The 21,852-nt window shown below is 45.3% G+C and overlaps 1 protein-coding gene across 1 annotated transcript; it reads right to left on the reverse strand.

Annotated features, from left to right (window-relative positions):
* Positions 1-15,549: 15,549 nt before the first annotated feature.
* Positions 15,550-20,165, reverse strand: LOC118424120 (ZP domain-containing protein-like). Its single transcript, XM_035832612.1, has 10 exons — positions 20,018-20,165; positions 19,178-19,447; positions 18,664-18,809; positions 18,343-18,481; positions 17,914-18,092; positions 17,300-17,575; positions 16,850-16,974; positions 16,513-16,612; positions 16,084-16,252; positions 15,550-15,716 (listed from the first exon to the last, which is right to left on the reverse strand). Exons 1-10 carry the CDS (start codon positions 20,163-20,165, stop codon positions 15,550-15,552), a joined length of 1,719 nt encoding a protein of 572 aa, XP_035688505.1.
* Between the last annotated feature and the right edge of the window lie 1,687 nt (positions 20,166-21,852).

Here is a 21,852-nt window from a genome sequence, read left to right on the forward strand (position 1 = left end):
TTCCGCCAGCCTCATTAATCATATAAGGTATATATCATCCAGAACATGTCAGACACCGGTAACTAGTACGCGTACTTATACCTCGTCGTTACGTTAAGTTTACACAACTGCATTGTCAAGTTATTTTCCCATCCATTTGAGATTTGATATAATTAAGTCATATAGCAATCCATCATGCGTGTAAAATTGAGGAATTCTTGTTTTAAGCCAAAATTTACAAAAAATAGAGAATTAGAGTCCTGCCTTATGTCTAATGGTAGATAATCATTTCCTATCTGTGCGCTAATCCAAAATATTTTGAGGTACCAGTTAGATCGTTTTCAACATGTTTTATTTTTCATTTACAACATGTTATATATATATTCAACTCCGGCAACAACACTTGTTGATACATGCAATTGTGAACGTTATAAACGAATTTTACTACACAAACAACTGTATTATATTACCATTGTGTAAATTTGCACAATATTAATATTAGTCTTTTGTGGTGTGGTGGTCCGTATCGTCGACAGCTGAACTTGCGGTGAACAAGAAATTAACACAAAAAAAAGAAAGAAAAGAAGAAAAGTCGTATGTACATGTAGTGAAGTACATATTTGCTATTCTAATGTTCACTGGTGTACATGTACAGTACATACTCGGATATGCCATACCACAGGGAATACTTATCCCAAAATTGCTATGGTAATGATTTATTCGCAATCGCAAAATGCTTGGAGGTCTGGGGACCAAAACACAGGTTTTTTTTAATCTTTTTGCTGAGTATTTCTTTTAGTGCCAATGGTGCAAATCACTGATATGCACGAACAGCTGACGCTGTAAGTCAGAGTGTATATAGTTCCACCCTGAGCCTTACCGAGACTACCCGTGGCGCCGAGACTACGACTTCGTTGGATACTGACATACGGATAAGTACCAACACATAAGATAGCTTGTAGCCTAGTACAAAATGTAAGTGCTCATCAAGAAGTAATTCGGAGATCTGCAACTATGTCAGAGCTGTTAAGTTAAGTAGCAAATTCGTAGACCAAGTAGAGGTAAAAGTTCATAAGACTAAACTGATAATATACATAGGAACCTTAGCTAAGATAAATACCAACTTAAGTTATATGGTATAAAAAGTTAAGTTATAGTTAAGTGAGAAACACTAAGTATGTATTGCATTAGATAATTAGAGCTGCGTGCTGTTAGAATAATTTGAGTTAACATAGTGCTGCACTTTTGTTATCGTAAAAGCAGGGACCAAGTCATGATAGATCTAGTATCAAGATTACATATGTTTCCAGACTCTATATCCATTGGATTTTGGAATGTCCATGGTCTGGGGAAGAAACTTGAGGATAACAACTTTAGAAATAGCTTAGAAAAGTTAGATTTTTTCTCCCTCCTTGAAACATGGAGTAGCGAAATATCAGAAGTTGACCTACCAAATTATCAGCATTTTTCATCTTTTAGGAACAAACAAAGTAGAGCTAGACGGAACTCAGGTGGAATTGTCTTTTACTTTAAAAACGAATTAGCAAAATTTATAAAGAGAGAGAGTAGCACTTCAGAATGTAAAGATATTCTCTGGATCCGTGTAGCCAAGGAATTGCTTGGCCTGTCCAGAGATGTGTTCATAGGTAGTGCATATGTTAGTCCTATATACTCTTCGATCCACAAAAGGGCGGAAGAGTCTATTTTTGACGTACTAGAACAGGATGTTGCACACTTTTCAGCTAGAGGACTTGTGATTCTCGGAGGAGATTTTAATAGCCGAGTAGGATCCTTAAAAGATTTCGCGGACGAAGCCCAAATAGACCCTGAATTTGAACCACCAAGACTCCTCCCAAATCTCAACATCCCAAGACATTTTTCTGACAAAAACCCGCCAAACACTTTCGGCAAAGATCTAACTGATTTATGTTGCCAGTCCGACCTCCGCATTCTAAATGGTCGAGTCCTGGGAGATCTCAGCGGCCGATTCACATGCTACCAGCCCAATGGCTGTAGCACGGTAGACTATGTCATAGCTAGCAGTAACCTCTTTCACAACATTAATACTTTTCGAGTACATCCATTGACAGAATTTTCCGATCATTGCATGGTCTCGCTAAACATCAATACACTTATACAAGAACCTCAAAACGAAACGAAAGCCAAAACTAACACGCGACCTTTCCCAGACAGGTTTGTCTGGGGACCGGACTCTCGCGAAAAGTTTACAAATGCGTTAGGTAGCCAGGCAATATCGCGAAAGCTTGGAAATTTTATATTGTCAACGCATCAAAAATCAGACTCAAGTCTAGACGTCGACAGAGAAGTTCAGGAATTTCAGGAAATCCTAGAAATGGCGGGGAAAATGTCATTACAGGTAAAACATAAAAGGAAACGAAAAACACCCAAAACGAATAAAAAGTGGTTCAACAAAAATTGCTATGAGGCCCGCCAGGAGCTCCGAAATATACAATATTTACTGCAACGAAATCCAAAAAACCCTTTTATTAGAGGTAGATACTTTAAGAAGAAAAAAGAATACAACAAACTAATTCGAAAGCGAAAAAAAGAGTATGAAACTGACTGTCTAATGCAACTGCAAAATCTTCAGCAAACTAACCCAACCGCCTTTTGGAATCTGCTCAAACAACTTAAAAACGCCAACTCCACACTTCAAGAAGACATCCCGCCTGACTCTTGGATAAATCACTTCAAATCCTTACACCAGAAACGTAGGATAGAGCAGCAGAATTTTGATAGTGCATTTGAGCAGAAAATTATAGACGAACTAAAGATATTAAAGGAACGAGATTTAAACGAAGGGCCCATAGATTACCCCATCACGGAGGCAGAAATTAGTAGCTCAATAAAGGCCCTCAAAAACAAAAAGGCGAGCGGCGAAGACATGATAAACAACGAAATGCTGAAAGCAGGACACAACTTTCTATTACGGCCTCTTGTTAAACTATTTAACCGCATTTTTTCAAGTAGAATATTCCCCCAAACGTGGTCAAACAGCTACATAGTGCCCATATACAAATCAGGAAGAAAAGACGACCCTAACAACTACCGCGGGATATTAATCTCCAAATATACACAGTCAAGAAAACAACTCTTCGCCTGCTTCGTAGACCTATCCAAAGCATTTGATTCAATTTGGCACGAGGGCTTATTATTCAAAATCCTATCAAAGGGTATTTCCGGTAGATTTTTCGATATGCTAAAAAGTTTATATAGTCAATCCGTAGCTAGTGTGAAAACCAATATAGGTTTAAGTGAAAATTTCCATGTTGAGATAGGAGTTAGACAAGGTTGTGTTTTAAGTCCTTCCCTATTTAACCTGTATGTCAGTGACTTAGCAGACGAGCTGAATACAGGAGATTTTGATGCGCCCCTGTTAAATACATCAAAAGTATCAAGTCTATTTTATGCCGATGACCTTGTCCTACTATCAACGAGCCAAAATGGCCTCCAAAATGCAATTAACACACTAGGTCGTTACTGCAACAAATGGAAACTATCAGTGAACCTAAATAAGACAAAAGTAATTGTATTTAACAAAAAGGGTCATATGTTCTCAAATTTCAAATTCCATTTACTAAACAAAAGCATAGAGATAGTTTCCTCATACTGCTATTTAGGAGTGGTGTTTACAGCCGGGTGCAATTTCACAACAGCGATTAAAACTTTACAAAAGAAAGCTCTAAGAGCTCTGTTCAGCATTAAAACAACCCTAGGAGATACCAACCCTCCCATTTCAGTATATTGTAAACTATTTGATGCCTGCGTTGTCCCAATATTGACTTATGGTGCAGAAGTATGGGGCAAGAGTGGATTGAACGACAAGTCACCAATTGAACAACTTCATCTTAAGTTTTGTAAATGGATGTTAGGTGTAAGAAAAAACTCGAGTAATCTAGCAACAAGAGCAGAATTGGGCAGGTATCCCCTGTGGATTGAAGTATATACTAGATTATATTCATATTACAAAAGATTAGTTAAAGAAGTTCCAACAAATAGCCTACAATTTGAAGCCTTCCTTGTACAACAGGACTTGCACAGACGTAAGCTACCATGTTGGCTATCCAATGTTAGTAAAATCCTGGAGGAGTCAGGGTTTGCGTACCTATTGCTTAACAGTGATCACAACACATCGTTGGCTCAGGCTGAAATAAAACAAAGACTGGAAGACACCTTTCTTCAAAACTTTTACTCAGAAATTAACTCCCCTGGTATTAAAGAAAACCAAGGGAATAAATTAAGAACCTACAGAAAATTCAAGTATACATATGAAAGAGAAAAATACCTCGATATAACAAATTTTAGCTATCGCCGAGCCATGACTAAACTAAGGATCAGCGATCATCCTCTACAAATTGAAGCCGGTAGATACACCCGCACTCCTCCAAATGATAGATTATGTATGTTTTGTGATAAGAACTATAGGTATATAGAAGATGAAGCGCACTTTCTTCTAGAATGCTCACTGTATAAAGATATACGCAATACCTTTGTTAATAGTACTACGCTTGCAAAACAGAAATATGCACAACTAACAAAAGAAGACTTTTTCAAATGTATAATGACATCAGTTAACTATGATTTGATAGAAGAACTCTGTAAGTTCGTCTTCACATGTTTTAAGAAGAGGGAGGAAGCATGTAGAAATATAGTCGTAAGTAGAACATAAGATAGCTTACTTATCAGACTCTTTGTATGCGACTTACTGCATTTAGCCCTAGGAGGGCATGAATATGCAATAAACTTCATTGTCATTGTCATTGTCATTGTCATTATTGGACATCAGCTGTATTTTGCGGGTTGACGTTTATGAGGATTGTGTTATGCATACATTGCCCTGCTTGGTAAGCAGTCAGTAATATTAGGGCTACGATTTAGTTTTTCCTCCTGTTCGTTCTTATTTTTGGGTATGGGACTATCAACGTCATCGGCTTAGTACATATGGTTGTTAACAGATGCCGTGCAAATTCCAGATGTGATTGAACGACTGACTGTCTTATTATCATCACATTTGATTGAAAACATTAAACGCACCACAGCCCAATGTACAGACCATAAATGCGTCACGGAGTATGTGGCCTACGGCTGTTGTTATGAGTTTTTATTAGTCTATCGAGACTGAAGGATGCCTACTGCTCTAGAACTGTCTCACGGAATGTCAAAGTGGACAAACACGTGCACGCATGACAAATGAGTCTGCTCATTAAAGGTAGGTAAAAGTAAACCCATTGGCTTGTTGAGTACGTAGGGCAATGTCCTTTGTGAAATGATTTATATTTTTGCTTGACTTGCCTCCAAAAAAACATCCTGTCGCCCTATCCGCCTCAGTCAAACTTAGAAAAGCGGAGTTTGGGCTCCTTGTGTACGTGTGTTAGTACATCTTCATTGCTCGTCTGTTCTAGTCAAATGCTCTTGATACAAAAAAAACTTGTTCAGTAAATGGCAGCTAATGCCTCGGCCCAACTACATTGTGGACGCTGAGAATCCTACACTGGCACATAGAAACGGACAAAAAATGATGAGACCATCAATTTGAATTGCCATTGATTTTAATCTGGACTACGGTTGCAAACGTACGTGATAGCAGACAGAGGGAGCTCTTCCCCTGTCTAGTAGCGGTTCTGCAGCACGCTGTATCCTGTTTGGCTGCCGTGTGTTAGTCTATGTTCTGCAGCACACTGTAGTCGGCCTGGCTGCCGTGCCGCCGCGCCTTGTACAGGAGACCCACAGACATGGCGATGGCCAGCACGGCACACGCTCCAACCACGGCCCCGGCAGCTGTAACCTGGCGCCCACCGCTCTCATCTGGAAAGGACGGGATGGGGAAGTTGGAGGACTTCCCTGTAATACAGCTTGTCACTTTTAAGGGAAAAAACCTCAACTTCTTTTCCATACAGCAGCTGGAAAATGTTGCTTTTGGGGGGATGATCAGCAGAAGGTAAATAACAGCGGTTACACCCAGCCCTAAAAAGATATCCGGAGAGTTTCCAAAGAAACAATATTTTCAGGCCGTCTCTACCAGCATCAGAAGCTCCTAAAAGATAGCAGAAATAGATTGCCAGGGGACTTTTCGCCAAAAGACTTAAGACTGGCCAGGTGTGTCAGTCCGCGGTAAGGGGTTCATTTCTCAATTCGAGGCAAATGAGACCCGATGGTGGCCCTCCGGCAAATTATTCTTCCTATATGGCCAGCTTAGTTAGTCTGGGAGAGACTAGGGCAGGGTCAACATGACGTTGGATATAACATCATTGATATGACCAGCTGTGTGTAAACCCACTGGCATGCTCACCATTTTGGTCCTGGTCGACCACAATGGGGCCCTGGATCAGCCGGTACACCTCGGGTTCGCCCTCGGCCTTCCTCCGCCTCCTGCCCAAGGGCGGCTGGCAGCCCTGCGCGCAGCGGGAGTTCGGGTCCGAGGCCTTACACAGCAGCACGTTACAGTGCAGGTACACCTGGGGAATATCGACAGAGAAAGACGGCATGTAAGGAAAGGGTCACGATTTTCCTCATCAACCTCTGGCCAAAGTTTAGTCCTCGTCAGGGGGTAATGAACTCTGATAGAACTTGTTGCAAGTTGCCGAAACACTGACCGGGGAGAGTATTGTGAATAACATTTTGTCATGCAATTTCTCATGCCCAAGTAAAGTCATAGCTTTAACGGTTACCATGTCAACGCCGCTGGTGTAGGCGAACGCCTGGAAGCCGAAGCGCCCCCTGTCCGGGCCTGGTGACGGGTAGAACTGCAGCGTCGGCAGTTTGGCACAGCTAGAAAGAAAGGAGGATTCATGAAAGGATTATACAAGAAAAGTAGACCTGCTGATCCGCGGAACTGGGAGATTGAGATGACAGTCCATTTTTTTATTGGAGAGTGACCTAGTCTCGATCTCGTGAGAGAGCACGAGACTAGATCTTGAAAGCTTGCGTAGATCATCTGCCCCCTTCCTTGCGGAGTAGGGGTAGGTAGGAATTGGGCAGCTCCCAACCCTCATTGCAGTTCAGCTTCGCACCTCCCAACTGGGTGTGGATATACTATCAGCGGTCAGCCGTCGAAAATTTGGAGGTATGTACCTTACCTTTAAAAACAGTCATTGCTTGAAGAAAAACTTGGAGTATCTGTATTGATACGTGACTGATGAACCTCTTCAACGAAGAATATGGACGTTTTACTGACCCGTCGACGATAACGTCATTCCGTGTCTTGTCGTCAGGATCGTCGCTAGGCGTGGCCACACAGGTGTGAGCGAACACCTGCAGGTCGGTGTCACTGGAATTTACCTGGATCTGCACGTGGATCATCTGGAACACAACGGCTATGGTCATTATCATTTAATACATCATGCCGTAACAGTGCATGCGTGCAGGCAAAGTTCAGAGACATATGTTCAGTTCAGTTCCTTCATTTAAACTGAAAAAGCCCTGTCGGCCTTTGCCGCTCTTCCCAGAGGTCCAGTGGAGAGGAGGGGTCACGGGAAAAAACAAATGAATAGATAAATAGTTCACTGGCAAGTAGGACCAACTTTTTTGAGAGACGATGATTGGAAATACTCCACCTACGTTGGAGCCTGTTGCTCACGTCATGCTAGTTTAAACAGGAATCCGGTGCCCCCTATGTAAAGCACTAAGGAAGTACACGTGTCATGAGCAATAAATTAAGTGAGCCTGAAGAAGCCCAATTATTGGGTGAAAATATCGCAAGCCTCTCTCAGAATCTGGTAGGAAACAGTACAACTATTCCACAATATTCTTTCATGGGAATTATGAGTATTCCGGACCTACCTCCTGTAACTCCACACAAACACTGGATACTCCGGACCTACCTGCCGTAACTCCACAAACACCGGATACTCCGGACCTACCTGCCGTAACTCCACACAAACACCGGATACTCCGGACCTACCTGCCGTAACTCCACATACACCGGATAATCCGGACCTACCTGCCGTAACTCCACACAAACACCGGATACTCCGGACCTACCTGCCGTAACTCCACACAAACACCGGATACTCCGGACCTACCTGCCGTAACTCCACAAACACCGGATTCTCCGGACCTACCTGCCGTAACTCCACACAAACACCGGATACTCCGGACCTACCTGCCGTAACTCCACAAACACCGGATTCTCCGGACCTACCTGCCGTAACTCCACACAAACACCGGATACTCCGGACCTACCTGCCGTAACTCCACACAAACACCGGATACTCCGGACCTACCTGCCGTAACTCCACATACACCGGATAATCCGGACCTACCTGCCGTAACTCCACACAAACACCGGACACTCCGGACCTACCTGCCGTAACTCCACACAAACATCGGATACTCAGGACCTACCTGCCGTAACTCCACACAAACACCGGATACTCCGGACCTACCTGCCATAACTCTACACAAACACCGGATACTCCGGACCTACCTGCCGTAACTCCACACAAACACCGGATACTCCGGACCTACCTCCTGTAACTCCACAAATACCGGATACTCCGGACTAGGGGTGGGTACCGGTACAGAAAATTCAGGTCCAGGTCCAGAAGATCAGGTCCAGGTCCGGACCATACAAGAAAAAACGGTTTTGTACCGGTCCAGCCCTACTCCGGACCTGCCTCCTGTAACTCCACAAACACCGGATACTCCGGACCTACCTCCTGTAATTCCACAAACACCGGATACTCCGGACCTACCTCCTGTAGCTCCACAAACACCGGATACTCCGGACCTACCTGCTGTAACTCCACAAACACCGGATACTCCGTGACCGGCTGCCGGAAGCCGTCAGTCCGGAACAGCTCCATGGAGATCCGGAAGTCTCCCCTGCCCTGGACGCCGGACCGGAAGACGGACTTGAGGTGAGGCCGGAAGTCGAGGGACAGGGTCTTGTTCCGCGGCAGACGACACTCCAGCGGCACCTTGGTGACCGGTTGCCAGGTGATGCCGCCGTGAGAGGAGTCGGCTCCGATGATCAGGGTGTTTCTGTAGATCATCTCGGCTGGGGTGGACTGGACAAGGGTTTTCAGGAGGAAGAAACTAATGAATTGCAGTATACATAATGTAGGCACAATGAATTATCTGGTACAAATGTACCTAGTATGTTTATTATTTATCACATTTGTAGAAGGATTGGCATAACAGGTGAGTGACTATCACTTTTTGAAGAGGAAAACCCAGAGACCAGACTGTAAGGTTTAATCCACTCACTCCTACACTATCGTGGATATGTCAGCTACCTTCGAGGCTACATGAGCTCTCCAACTACAGCAACCGACAGTAGTCTTACAGGGCTGGAGTTACGTTTCGGACGCAAAGTGACTGTGGCTAGCCATAGTTGACCCAGGTGGCGAAGAGCGCCTGGCAGCCCCGAAAGAGAGCCGATAGACTGGATCAGACCAGGTAAGCTGGGTCGAGGTGATAGAGCAATCGTGATGTTAAAAGATAACCTGGCACCTTCCGTTTCTGGCTTAATCTTAGCTTTTCTGTGCGATGGAATTTTGTGTGTGAGGATAGCCTCCAGACTTCTAAAGCGGTAGCGGTTATGTTTTTTTGGAGGGCGGGGAACGCTGGCTTGCAATTTTTAACATGTGCTAAGGTTCTCCATGCCCGAGAGGGAGTGGAGTGGGAGAAGAGACCAGTGCTGCTAGAAGTCTGCAAAGGCGGCTAAGACCAAGTACCTCTCTGGAAGTGCCACATTCCCCCAGAGGAGCCCGGATGAACAGGTGGGTGGAGTTCTCCTCTGCCTTGCAAGGCGGCGCTGCTAGCTGCACGTCCGCCGGCTGCACGGAATTGTCGGGTGGGCGCGGGAAGCTGACCTCCAGGTGGTCGGACGTGCAGGTCACGTGGGCAGCGATGTCTGGAATAAGGTTGCATCAGTAACATTTGCTTACAAGATGATACAGTAAAAAATAGTAAGGCCACAAGTAAGAGAAGCCTTGAAAAAGTCGCCACAGCTATTTAAAACATGACATTTGAATTTGGACAAAATGATAAAAGGAGTGTAAAAGCCAACATTCTATGTGCATTCAATCAACGTAAATTTTTTAACTTTTGGAATATTCTTGTCAGTGTACAGCTGTTTCATCGAAAGACAACAAAAGTGTGTCATCAACTCCCTTGTTTCACGTGTTAGCGGACATTTTCTTTCTGTTGCCTCCCAAACTGCCAACATTTTTTCATCACGCAAGCGTTACGTTTCTAAATTTTAGGGCTGACATTCTGAAGTGCGTACCGTGTGGATCATCGTGTTGTCCTCCTGCACACGCCAGACACATGGTTCCACCGAGGCTGGGGCCGCTTCCTCGGTCCACCCGGTCTATGGCGTCATGCAGAGTCGCCCCCTCCCCCTGGGGAAGGGTCTGGGACACTATGAACTGAGGGACAGTGGAGGGGTAGGTTGGGCGGTAAAGCCGTTGGAGATAATCTATCCAAATGTCACTGACGACTCCACTTATTAACTCATAGCCGGTAGTTGCGAGTCCATCTCTGAAACCCAAGTTTCTACACGCTAAGTCGGCCCAGGGCATCCTCTTTAAATGGTGAGACCCCCAAGCCGTGACGGCCCACCCCCTGACAGGCCCCCACTGCTGTGTGACGTTATCGTACAGCTCCACACAGCCGTAGAACTCTCCCCCCACCAGCCGGGTCGTGTTGGACTCGTCCGTTATCACCACAGAGCTGTTGTACGGACCTGTGTGAGATGAATATTAAATTTCGTCTTTAATCGTGTAACTGGCCAGTGATACTTATACTTAATGAATATAATATGGCAGTTGAAAAACCAAGAAACAAGTTTTTCCGGATGGCAACAACAAGCTAACTAGAAAGGTAACGTTTGCATGAATGTTGACTTCATATGGTCTACCCTACCATTTTGGGCGTTAATAACAGTGATGTGGCTTGAAAAAATGTACGTACCATGCTTTAATCAGGGCGAAATAATCCGGCCGTCAAGTCCGTGCGTGGCCTTATTTCTTGATATATACAACAAGGATTACTTATGTAAATTTCCATAACGACTGTGCCGCCGGAAAGCTCGAATCGATGAGATTTTGGGAGCCGTATCTGTCGTTATAATCGATGTAATAATATCAGAAATCACCCCTATATTTGAGATATATTGGTACAGGCATCGTGCTTTATGTGTTTGTTAATGGGCTTAGCTCCAAGCAGATGGTGAGGTGACAGCTGTTTAAAATGCCATTAGGTCCTCTCATCTGGGTTGGGTGTCAGAAGTTTTATGGGCGACACAGATGTTCTGATTTTGTTACGATAAGGGACAGTTGTTAGTTGTCTCTTTCGTAGCCAATGGTACTTGTTTTTTAGCAGACGGGGTTGGCGCCAAGTATTCATCTTACAGTTGGTGTAGGGCTGTCAGAGGAAAGTGTGCATCTCGTTTTTGTACCGTGTGAACAGTTGATGTTATGACATATTGGTGGAAAATCAAATCACCATCTGACTAAAGTTGGCCACATCCCTTCTTCTTTCTGAGTTTCCCAACTTCCTCCCACCACACAGCTCTGAGGCACATAGTCGAACCTCAATAATGCTGACAACCTCAGACATTTTAAATGCCCAACATCAAGCTTAAGGAACACCATGCTACCATATGCCGTCGACCTCTTAAACGCACATTACACAATTAAGTGTCACATTTTGATAATTACTAATCAGATGGACATCCTCTGTGTCATTAAATAAATACACCACTACTTTCCCATAACATTTATATTATATAACCATTACTCTCAAATACAACCGACTATAAACATACATACCATCCACAAAAAAGCAAAAAATATTTCATGGAGGTATGAGGTCCCCGAACTCTAGTTTTAATAATAAACCATGTTGATTAATTGATTGATGATTGGCATTCCCAAACTATGGCCAGGTCGGGATGTTTTAAGAAACAAGAAATTAAAATGTATATCTGGAAATATACACAAATCACGTACATAAATCTTGTTTTTGGCATTTTTGTGTATTTTGTTGTCTTTTACGTCATTCTTTGCGCCCTGGAAAGCTGGCCGACCGGGCCTCAGTTTAGAAATGTGACCTAAACCTTACCTTAGCCTGGATACCAAACCCCAGCCCGATCTCAAAAATTATCTATATCGAGGTCAGGCCGGGTCTTGTTTCAAGGCTAGGCTTACCTAGACACCGAGGTTCCACCCCCAGCCAGGTCATGTTGACTGCACTGCAGAGGTAGTACCCTCCTATGGCGAAGACGCCGTAGAAAGCTGAAGGTCCCACCAACACGTGGTCTTCGTCAGAACACTTCACGCTACAGCGGCCTTTCATGGAGCCGAAGTAGTGGTGATTGTGTTCATAGTCATAGTCACAATTCACAGCCTCAACTGCTGCGTCTGGCCACGGGAAGTCACCACAGGGTCTCGTACCTGTAAAATCAAACCATTTCAAGGTTTGGGTTAGCGAAGTACGACCGGCGTCCTGGTGATATGACGCAGCTATGGGCGATCTTTAGATCGGCCGGCTTACTGGAAAGCTGCATGCGCTTAAATTCAGCGTTGCCTCCACGGCGATTTTGGTTTGTTTGTTTGGTTATTTGTTTGAACCTTTATCTATTCATGAGAAGCTCAAATCGTCCAGCAGACCGCTTTTCATTGAGGCCATGAGGGAGGTAAGGGTCAGATAAAATATAACAGGGACGCAGATTACATCGAGTACGAATTTTGAGCTCGGAGAGATCATCAACAGGTTGCCCGTAGCTCGTCCAAGCTACATCTAATATTCGGGCGGCAATTTGACGATTTCGATGAATTTTGGACACTTTTTTTCGGTCGGAGATCGCCCGAACTCTTCGGCCTTGCGACGGCCTTGCGCTCGGGCTTTCTACAATAATTGGACGACTGTCGTCGATATTTCACAAGTTCGGCGTCGTCGTGCTGATGTCGGTGGGAGCTTGGATGGACTCAAGCCGAACACCTGTCAGCTAATCAAATTGACACCCAAGTTTAACTAGTGCCTTCCATTTTCAGCTTGAATCTTTAACAGTGCGGAAGAGTTTCCATTTCTATTATGGTTTTATTCACTTCTTAATTATTTAGCAGGAATAAAAGACTGCTTGTTGCAAGGTAGCATTAAACATAAAAGTTGACGACAGTTTTTTAAAATGTTTGCTATTGAAAAATACAGTCGACGCTCGCGCAATTTTGAAATTCAGTTTGCTTGACTTGTGATGCCGCCTTAGCAGCACGACAAAAACTACAGACTGTTTACCAAAATACACTGCATATTTCCAGTACTGTAACAGGCCGACTCTGGCGACGATAAGAACACATCAGTCAGATCATGACCAGTCGACCTGTGCTGTATACAGTCGAATAGAATGACTTTCTCCTACCGGATGTTGTATCTGGTAGCGCCGGCGTTGAAGGTTTCGTAGTAGTTGTCCAAAATAAGGCATTCGTCTCTTCGGTAGTCCAACTGTACCCAAGCGGCAGGACTCCACACAGGACGTTCAGCAGTACCAGCAGCATGGCTCAGGAGAAGTGGAGACACGGGAGGACTCCTGCTTGTGGTTGGGGTGCTGCTGGGGCATCGGGGTCTTTATATTCTTGTCTGAAGGTCGTCCGTCTCATATAAGAATAAATATTATTCAAAATATACCGGCAGTACTTCACTCCCCCAATCGTTATGTACAGTTTGTACAACTGCATTGTCGGGTCATTTTCCCATCCTTCTGTCCGGTGATCGATGCAAAGGCCAAATGAGTAGACCGTTCGCCTTGCATCTGACAGGTCGCGAGTTCGATCGCCGACCGAGTCGAGTCATATCAAAGACTCGACGGTATGTTTAACACTCAGGATCACGTTGGGAAAGAGTACTGTTCTTTAAAGCACACACCTGCTGCTGTGTTCGTAAAAGTCGTGTGGCTCAAGGGCTATCAAAACTGAGATGAGCGCCGTCCTATGCACCATCTGGTGTGGAAAGGACTTTAACAACTTCTTCACAGCGATGTGTGGCGTTTGGGTGGCGTAACTGGCAGATTGTTAGGCTCGGGACAAAGAGGTCCAGAGTTGGATACTCGCCATGCCCTCCACGATGTGCCCTTGGGAAAGGCACCTTACACGACTTTACTGACTCCACTCACGTGTAAAAATGGGTACATAACTTCGGTTGGGGAGGTAAAGGGCAATGGAAGTAGAAGGATGGGCTACGCCTCCCAATGCCGTGCCCTAGACACAGTTGATAACAAACCATTGTCCCCCTACGGCCTTGGGCTATGGGACTGCCGTTACATTTATTACTTACTATAGCAATGTTACTGGATGGTACTGCAATTTGTCAAACTGATGATATTTTTGGTACAAGCCCAAATAAATACCCATAAGATCAGGGTTCTGATACCACAATTGTATTACATGTCTAATCCTCTCCCAGAGATGCACCAGTGCAACATGATATTTTCAAAGTGCTGTTCATCTCATACCTTTCTAGCATTCCAACACGTTCCGTTGTCCTTAAAAACGTTAAACAGTCACACACTTCATTATTGACCCCCGTAACAGCTGCTCAATGATGAGAACACATTGCCTTATCACTTATTTTTGAAGCATTGGCAGGTAACGTGCGGTATGGCCGGATGGAAACGCATTTCATGATGCAAGCTACTTTATCATATTACCATTATGTCAATTTGGATAATACTTCAAAGTAGTTCCGCAAAGTCGTTACTACACAATACTATAATCTCCAAGCAGATCCTACAATGGCATAAGATAGTACCAAACTGGCCAAGGAGTTTAGTCAGCCAAGAGGTGTCCATTTGCCATGTAGCGGTAGCGGAACACACTCCTAAGCCAGCTTCACTCCTCTGGCAGCTTTTGATACTATCTTATGCTACCGTAGGATCTGCTTGGAGATTAACAATACTACACGTTATCTTATCAGCCACCAGTATTTTTGAAGCTTGTAATGGGCTGATGAAAACACATTCTATGGTTCAAGCAACTTTATCATTCTACCATATGCATTCTGTCAATTTGTACAATGCTTAAACGTAGTCAAGTACATATTTGCTATTGTAAAGTAGCCCCGCGGCCGCGGGCTCTAAAGCCACAAACTTGCCAGTCCACTTGCCAAAAGTGGACTGCCGTATACCGCGGGATACTTTCTGAGTGTTTTCACGATATATCATGACGTCTCTTTGTCACTGGGACCCGGGTTGATTTTAACTGCGAGTTAAAAATAACATACAGGGGCCCGGCCGCGCCCCAAAATAGCTCGGTAGACGCACAGTCCCGGGTTGCAAATTGATGCCATATGCAAATCATCCAGTCAGTGTAGCCGTAGCCGGCCTGCCGGTGCTGTGTGTTAGTCTTTGTGCTGCAGCCCGGAGAGAGAGGGGGAGACAGAGAGAGTCCAATCACATTGAGAACGTTGACAGTCACACACTGTTACACAGAAACGCCAGGAAAATGATGACACCATAAATTTCAAATCCAATTTTAATCTGGACTACGGTAGCAATAGCAACGCTACCACGCAATAGCAACAATCACACAGAGGGAGCTCTTCCCCTGTCTAGTAGCTGTTGTGCAGCACACTGTAGCCGGCCTGGCTGCCATGCCGCCGCGCCTTGTACAGGAGACCCACAGACATGGCGATGGCCAGTACGGCACACGCTCCAACCACGGCCCCGGCAGCTGTGACCTGGCGCCCGCGGGTTGTGGTGGTGTCGCCGGTCTTACCTGGAAAGATAGTGAAGATGGGTACAACTATTTTACATGCAACTGGGTCTCCAGGAGTTTTTCCTTCGCAGGTAGACATCATACATGATGTGGGGAAAGTTAAAGACTATTTCCAATGCCGACATGGCGACATGCCCTCTTGACAACACCAAGGCAATATATAACTTGTTATCAGGTCGTTGTCTGGTTGCGACTGTTGTGCCGTAGACGTTGATGTTACTTCACAGGATATGATGGCAGGAAGCGTCAGAATGAACACTTAGCGTTTTATACGACCAATGAGGGTTGATAGAACCAAACGGTTAAACCTACTGGTGGAAATCTTCTTGCTACGACCAGCTGTGTCTAAACCCTCAGACATGCTCACCATTTTGGTCCTCGCCGCGAACCACCATGGGGCCCTGGATCAGCCGGTACACCTCGGGTTCGCCCTCGGCCTCCCTCCGCCTCCTGCCCGAGGGCGACTGGCAACCCTGCGCGCAGGGGGAGTTCGGGTCCGAGGCCTTACACAGCAGCACGTTACAGTGCAGGTACACCTGGGGAATATGTCAACAGAGAAAGACGGCATGTAAGGAAAAGGTCACTATTTTCCCTATCAACCTCTGCTTGGAGAGGAAACATTTAGGAAACTTTTAGCCTTCGTCAGGGGGTAATGAACTCTGATAGAGCTTGTTGCAAGTTGCCGAAACAATGACCATGGAAAATATAGTGGTTGTGCAAAAAGAACTTAACCTTCAAACATGTAACGTCATACGATTTTTTCATATCCATATAAGGTCACAGCTTTGGCGGTTACCATGTCAACGCCGCTGGTGTAGGCGAACGCCTGGAAGCCGAAGCGCCCCCTGTCCGGGCCGGGTGACGGGTAGAACTGCAGCGTTGGGAGTTTGGCACAACTGGGAAGAAAGGTAGATACAAGACAAGAAGGTATAGAATTCCAAAGTGTCATAGTATTCAAGTATCCAAGTACTCAGAATCTAATCTCCAAGCAGATGTATGAAAGCAAACTCGGGTCTTTCTACATCTGCTTGAAGTTCATTCAGAGTCTGCAGGCTGCAATAAAAAAAGCTACTGCGTACAGAGGTTTCTCGTAACTTTAGCGTATATCTATAGAGTATGAGCGTTTCACTGACCCATCGACGATGACTTCATTCTGTGTTTTGTCGTCAGGGTCGTCGCTAGGCGTGGCCACACAGGTGTGAGCGAACACCTGCAGGTCAGCATCACTGGAGTTCACCTGGATCTGCACGTGGATTATCTGGAACACAGAGGTCAAGGTCATCATCAATACATCATGCAGTAACGTGCATGCACGACAGGTTCCTGGACACATGTATCACTGGCAAGTAGGACCAACTCTTTAGAGAGGATGGTTGGCAATACTCCACCTACGTTGGAGCCTGTTGCTCAGGTCACGCTAGTTCAAGGTCATGTGTCATGAGCAATAAATCAAGTGAGCCTAAATAAGCCCAATTATTGGGTGGAAAATATCACAAGCCTCTCTCTGACTCTGGTGGGAAACAGTACAACTATTTTACAATATTCCCCGTCTTTCATCGGAATTATGAGTATTTCGGACACACCTCCTGTAACTCCACAAACACCGGATACTCCGTAACCGGCTGCCGGAAGCCGTCAGTCCGGAACAGCTCCATGGAGATCCGGAAGTCTCCTCTGCCCTGGACGCCGGACCGGATGACCGACTCGAGATGAGGCCGGAAGTCGAGGGACAGGGTCTTGTTCCGCGGCAGACGACACTCCAGCGGCACCTTGGTGACCGGTTGCCAGGTGATGCCGCCGTGGGAGGAGTCGGCTCCGATGATCAGGGTGTTCCGGTAGATCATCTCGGCTGGGGTGGACTAGGATGGATGATGAGAAGCAACTTGGTGTAATGCCGGTTAGACGTAAGTTGATAAAAGCTCCTTGGTTAGACAAATATCTATTGACAAACGCTTTGAGTAGAAGCAATGTAGCAGTTGTTTTGGTAGATTACATTTGGCTACTTTGTGATGAACTTGCCTGAGTGCCAGCTTGTTCATGCATTTCTGGCCCTGGTTCTTGGTCTGCAAACTCCCTGATATCACGCAGACGGCGCGGTGGAGGAACAGCTTACGTGTTAGATGACAGCAGCCTGCATTTGAATGTTCACGTACATTGCATGTGTGTGTGTATGTTTTGTGTATACATAGTTTGATACCTCTCTCGCAGTGCCGCATTCCCCCAGAGGAGCCCGGATGAACAGGTGGGTGGAGTTCCCCTCCGCCCTGCAAGGCGGCGCTGCTAGCTGCACGTCCGCCGGCTGCACGGAGTTGTCCGGTGGGCGCGGGAAGCTGACCTCCAGGTGGTCGGACGTGCAGGTCACGTGGGCAGAGATGTCTGGAATATAAGAACAGCAGAAGGTATACGTTCTACAGTAAATTACGAAACAAAACAAATTATCATAACAAATAACACTTTCCAAATGCACCTAGGATCCAGAGTTGCTGTACCAAAGGAAAGCAACACATATGCGTAACATGTGCTCTTCAGTTCTTCGATTCCCGACCAGAGGTTACGTACGTTAATAAAAGGTTATTGACGATGTATTCTGATTCTGTACTATAGAATCTGATATAACGTTACGTACCGTGAAAACCATCATGTTGTTGTTCTCCTGCACAGGCCAGACACATGGTGTAGTCATCCCTGCTGCAGTCCCTGTCACCAGACGGACAGGGACCTCGCACCACCCGGGCTATGGCGTCATGCAGAGTTGCCCCCTCCCCCTGGGGAAGGGACTGGGACACCATGAACTTGGGGACAGTGGAGGGGTAGGATGGGCTGTACCGCCATTGAAGATAGGTCACACCACCACCCAAAAATCCAAATGTGGCAAGTCCTTCCCTGAAACCCAAGTTTTTACAAGCTAAGTCAGCCCAGGACATTCTTGTTTCATGATGACCGTTACCATAGAAATCAACGTCCCACCCCCTGACCGGCCCCCACTGCTGTGTGACGTTATCGTACAGCTCCACACAGCCGTAGAACTCTCCCCCACCAGCCGGGTCCCGGTGGACTCGTCTGTGATGACTATGGAGTTAACGTCATAACGGCCTGTGGTGGACAAAGAGAAGAATGGAGTTTGCCCTCTACGCATGAATGTGCAATAAAAATTATTATCATTGATAGGTTAGTATTATTAAAGCCAACGAAACTAGAAAGAACAGACGAATAAAAAAACTGTATAATTCGCTTTTCACATTTTGCCTACAACTTCTTTTGTCTATTCGAAAAAACGCATGCTGTAATGTCGACGATCATGGTGAACGTCTGTGAAGACAGTTTGATTCTAATGAGTCATTCTAATGAGTCATAATGATATTATGAGTATGGTAATCCAAGTCTGCATTCATTTTCCTCCTACTCCTGTAATGAATCAAATTAGAGTACTTTGCTATTCAAGACGAAATGGCAGGACTTACCCAGACACACAGGTTCTGATCCCATCCAGGTACGGTTGCCCACGTTGCAGTAGTAAGCTCCGTCCATCACAACGTATCCATCATAGTCAGAAACCGGAGGACCGACCAACATGTCAGCTTCCACTGGGCAGGTCACAGTGCACCGTCCCTGCAGAACTAAGGGGGGTTCTGGAGGGTAGCCGTTCCACTGCTTTACGTCAGTGTAGCTGTAGTCACACGCCACGGTGACGTCATCAGTGTCCCATGGGAAGTCACCACAGGGTCGCCAATCTACATGAGAGAATTCCATACAGCTTTAAAGTTTAAAGGAAATTTGAAACTGTGACCTTACCAACTGCATGTTTTTCACAAAGTTATGTTGCCAGTCGTCAGATCTAATGTGTGATGAAACAGCAGCAGGCGTGGTAAAGCTGGGCAAGATCTAAAATTTTGTACTTTTAATTCTATCTGCTGTTAATAGACTTCTGAGAAGGTAGATACCTGTATTTAAATGTTGTGAAAGAAAAATAATTTTGAAATTCGGCGAGGTCCGGCCGGTCTACATATTCGGCCGGCGTTTGCTTGACTTGTGACGCCCGCTTTAGCAGCTTTTCTAACGCGACAAAAACTACAGTGACTGTTTACCACTATACACTGCACTTGTTTCTAATTTTGAAATAACTTAACAGGCCGACTCTGGCGACGGTTAGAACACATCAGTCCGATCACCGCGAGGCCTGTGATGTATACCGCGAATAGACGGATTATTTCTTACCGCATACTGTATCAACTGCAAGTCAGCCCTTAGGCTGCGAATGTGATACGTTTTTTCTTCTTCTTAATAAACCATTACACACATACCGGATGTTGTATGTGGCGGCATTGCAGGTAGCGAGATGGTAGTAGTCCAGAATGTGGTATCTAGATCTGTTGTTGGCACTGTCCATGGGGTAGTCCAACTGTACCCAAGCGACAGGACCCCGCACACGGTTATCAGTAACAGCAGCATGGTTCAGGAGAAGTGGAGACACGGGAGGACTCCTGCTGGTGGCTGGGGTGCTGCTGCAGCATCGAGGTCTTTATAGTCTTGTCTGAAGGCCGCCCGTCTCATTAATCATGTAAAAATACATATTATCCGGAACATGTCAGACACCGGGAGTTCGTCACTTTACCCTCACCGTTAGGTACAGTTTGAACAACTGTATTGTCAAGTTATTTTCCCATCATTGTTTCTGACCAGTGCCAAGAGAGTGTTCGCCTTGCATTTCATTCGGTACGTCGTGAGTTAGACCCCGATAAAGCCATACAAAAGACTTTTAAAATGTGCATGCCATTTAGCACTCAGATGGGATAGAGGTGGTTGTTGTGAACACGTCACTATCAACGGACTAGCCATATGCTGCAGTGATTGTACAAGTTGTGTGGCCAAAGGGATATGAGCGGCACCTGTGCATATGTGCACCTCTTCATAGCGATAAATAGTTATGAGGATATTTAATTTTCATTACAGGCCCAAATAGAGACCAGGGGCCTAATATTACATTGTCTTACATGTTTAACCCTGTCCTAAAGATACGCCAGTACAGTGCAACATGATATTTTCAAAGTGCACTAGCTGCTGTTCTTCAGATTCTTTTTTCATCATTCCAGCATCTTTTCATTGTCCGGAAAACACGACCACGCGATTCATCAACGACCTCCGGTAACAGCTGATAAATGGTGAGTACACATTTTACCTTATCACCTTTGTGTTTAAAGCTTTGACAGGTAACGTGCGGTATGACCGGATGAAAGCGCATTCTATGATCCAAGCAACTGTATTATTTTACCATTATGTCAATTTACAAAACAATTTGACGTAGTAGCATAGATGCGTTACTACACAATACCACACGCTACATATTGGAATTAGGACATGTTATCTTATCGTTCACCAGTATTTATGAAACTTAGGATGGGTGGTATGGCCGGATGAAAACAGATTCTATGATCCACCGCAACTGTATTATATGGCCATTACGCCAGTTTACAAAATAATTTAACGTAGTGAAGTACATATTTGCTGCTATTGTAAAGTAGCACTGGTGTAAACGAGGTGTTTCTGGCCGTTTGGCATCGCAGGGACAAAACCGTCGGGAACACTCCCAGACAGAACCAGAACCGCCAAGCCCAGGTGACCATGATGTTGAAAGTCTTTAAATGGAGACGCCCTGTTACTTGCGCCCCCTTGCGGACTTCTGGAAAACACATTTCTTTCTATACCGCTGGCAAGTGCAGATGCTGGTCATGAAATCCCCGCAAACATAACTGAATTTACAGTATATCAGCCCCCCGAAGAAGCACGTCAGCACGGTGACCCTATCACGGCTGATAATTGCGGGACCTGACATATCATCACGCGGCAGCTGCCGGTATTACATGATCCCATTCGTCCGAGAACAACCCGACTTGAGACGGTACAGACGTCCACTGTCATCCTTGGCTGACGATGACCTTGTCGCCTTTCAAGACGATGGACCAAGGTCACGCCCCCTGAGTTATGAGGCTAGGTGATTCTGAACTCTTTGTGGATTTCTTGAAGGGAAAATTATCACAGATGCCCCCCCCCCCCCCTTCCGTCAGTAAAATGACTATGGTAAAACTCTAATTGATATCAGCTCTACAGTTTCGGCCATGGCTAAACAGTCCGACTATAC

Source organism: Branchiostoma floridae, chromosome 1, assembly GCF_000003815.2.
Source record: "Branchiostoma floridae strain S238N-H82 chromosome 1, Bfl_VNyyK, whole genome shotgun sequence".
Classification (NCBI taxonomy): domain Eukaryota; kingdom Metazoa; phylum Chordata; class Leptocardii; order Amphioxiformes; family Branchiostomatidae; genus Branchiostoma; species Branchiostoma floridae.

Coding starts and splice junctions, on each gene's coding strand:
- LOC118424120 (XM_035832612.1), bottom strand. CDS start 20,165: ATGCTGCTGTTACTGATAACCGTGTGCGGGGTCCTGTCGCTTGGGTAC. Junction 17,576..17,913: donor AATGCGGCACTGCGAGAGAG/GTATCAAACTAT, acceptor CATCCATCCTAG/TCCACCCCAGCCGAGATGAT. Junction 16,975..17,299: donor TGTTTGTGGAGTTACAGGAG/GTGTGTCCGAAA, acceptor TCTGTGTTCCAG/ATAATCCACGTGCAGATCCA.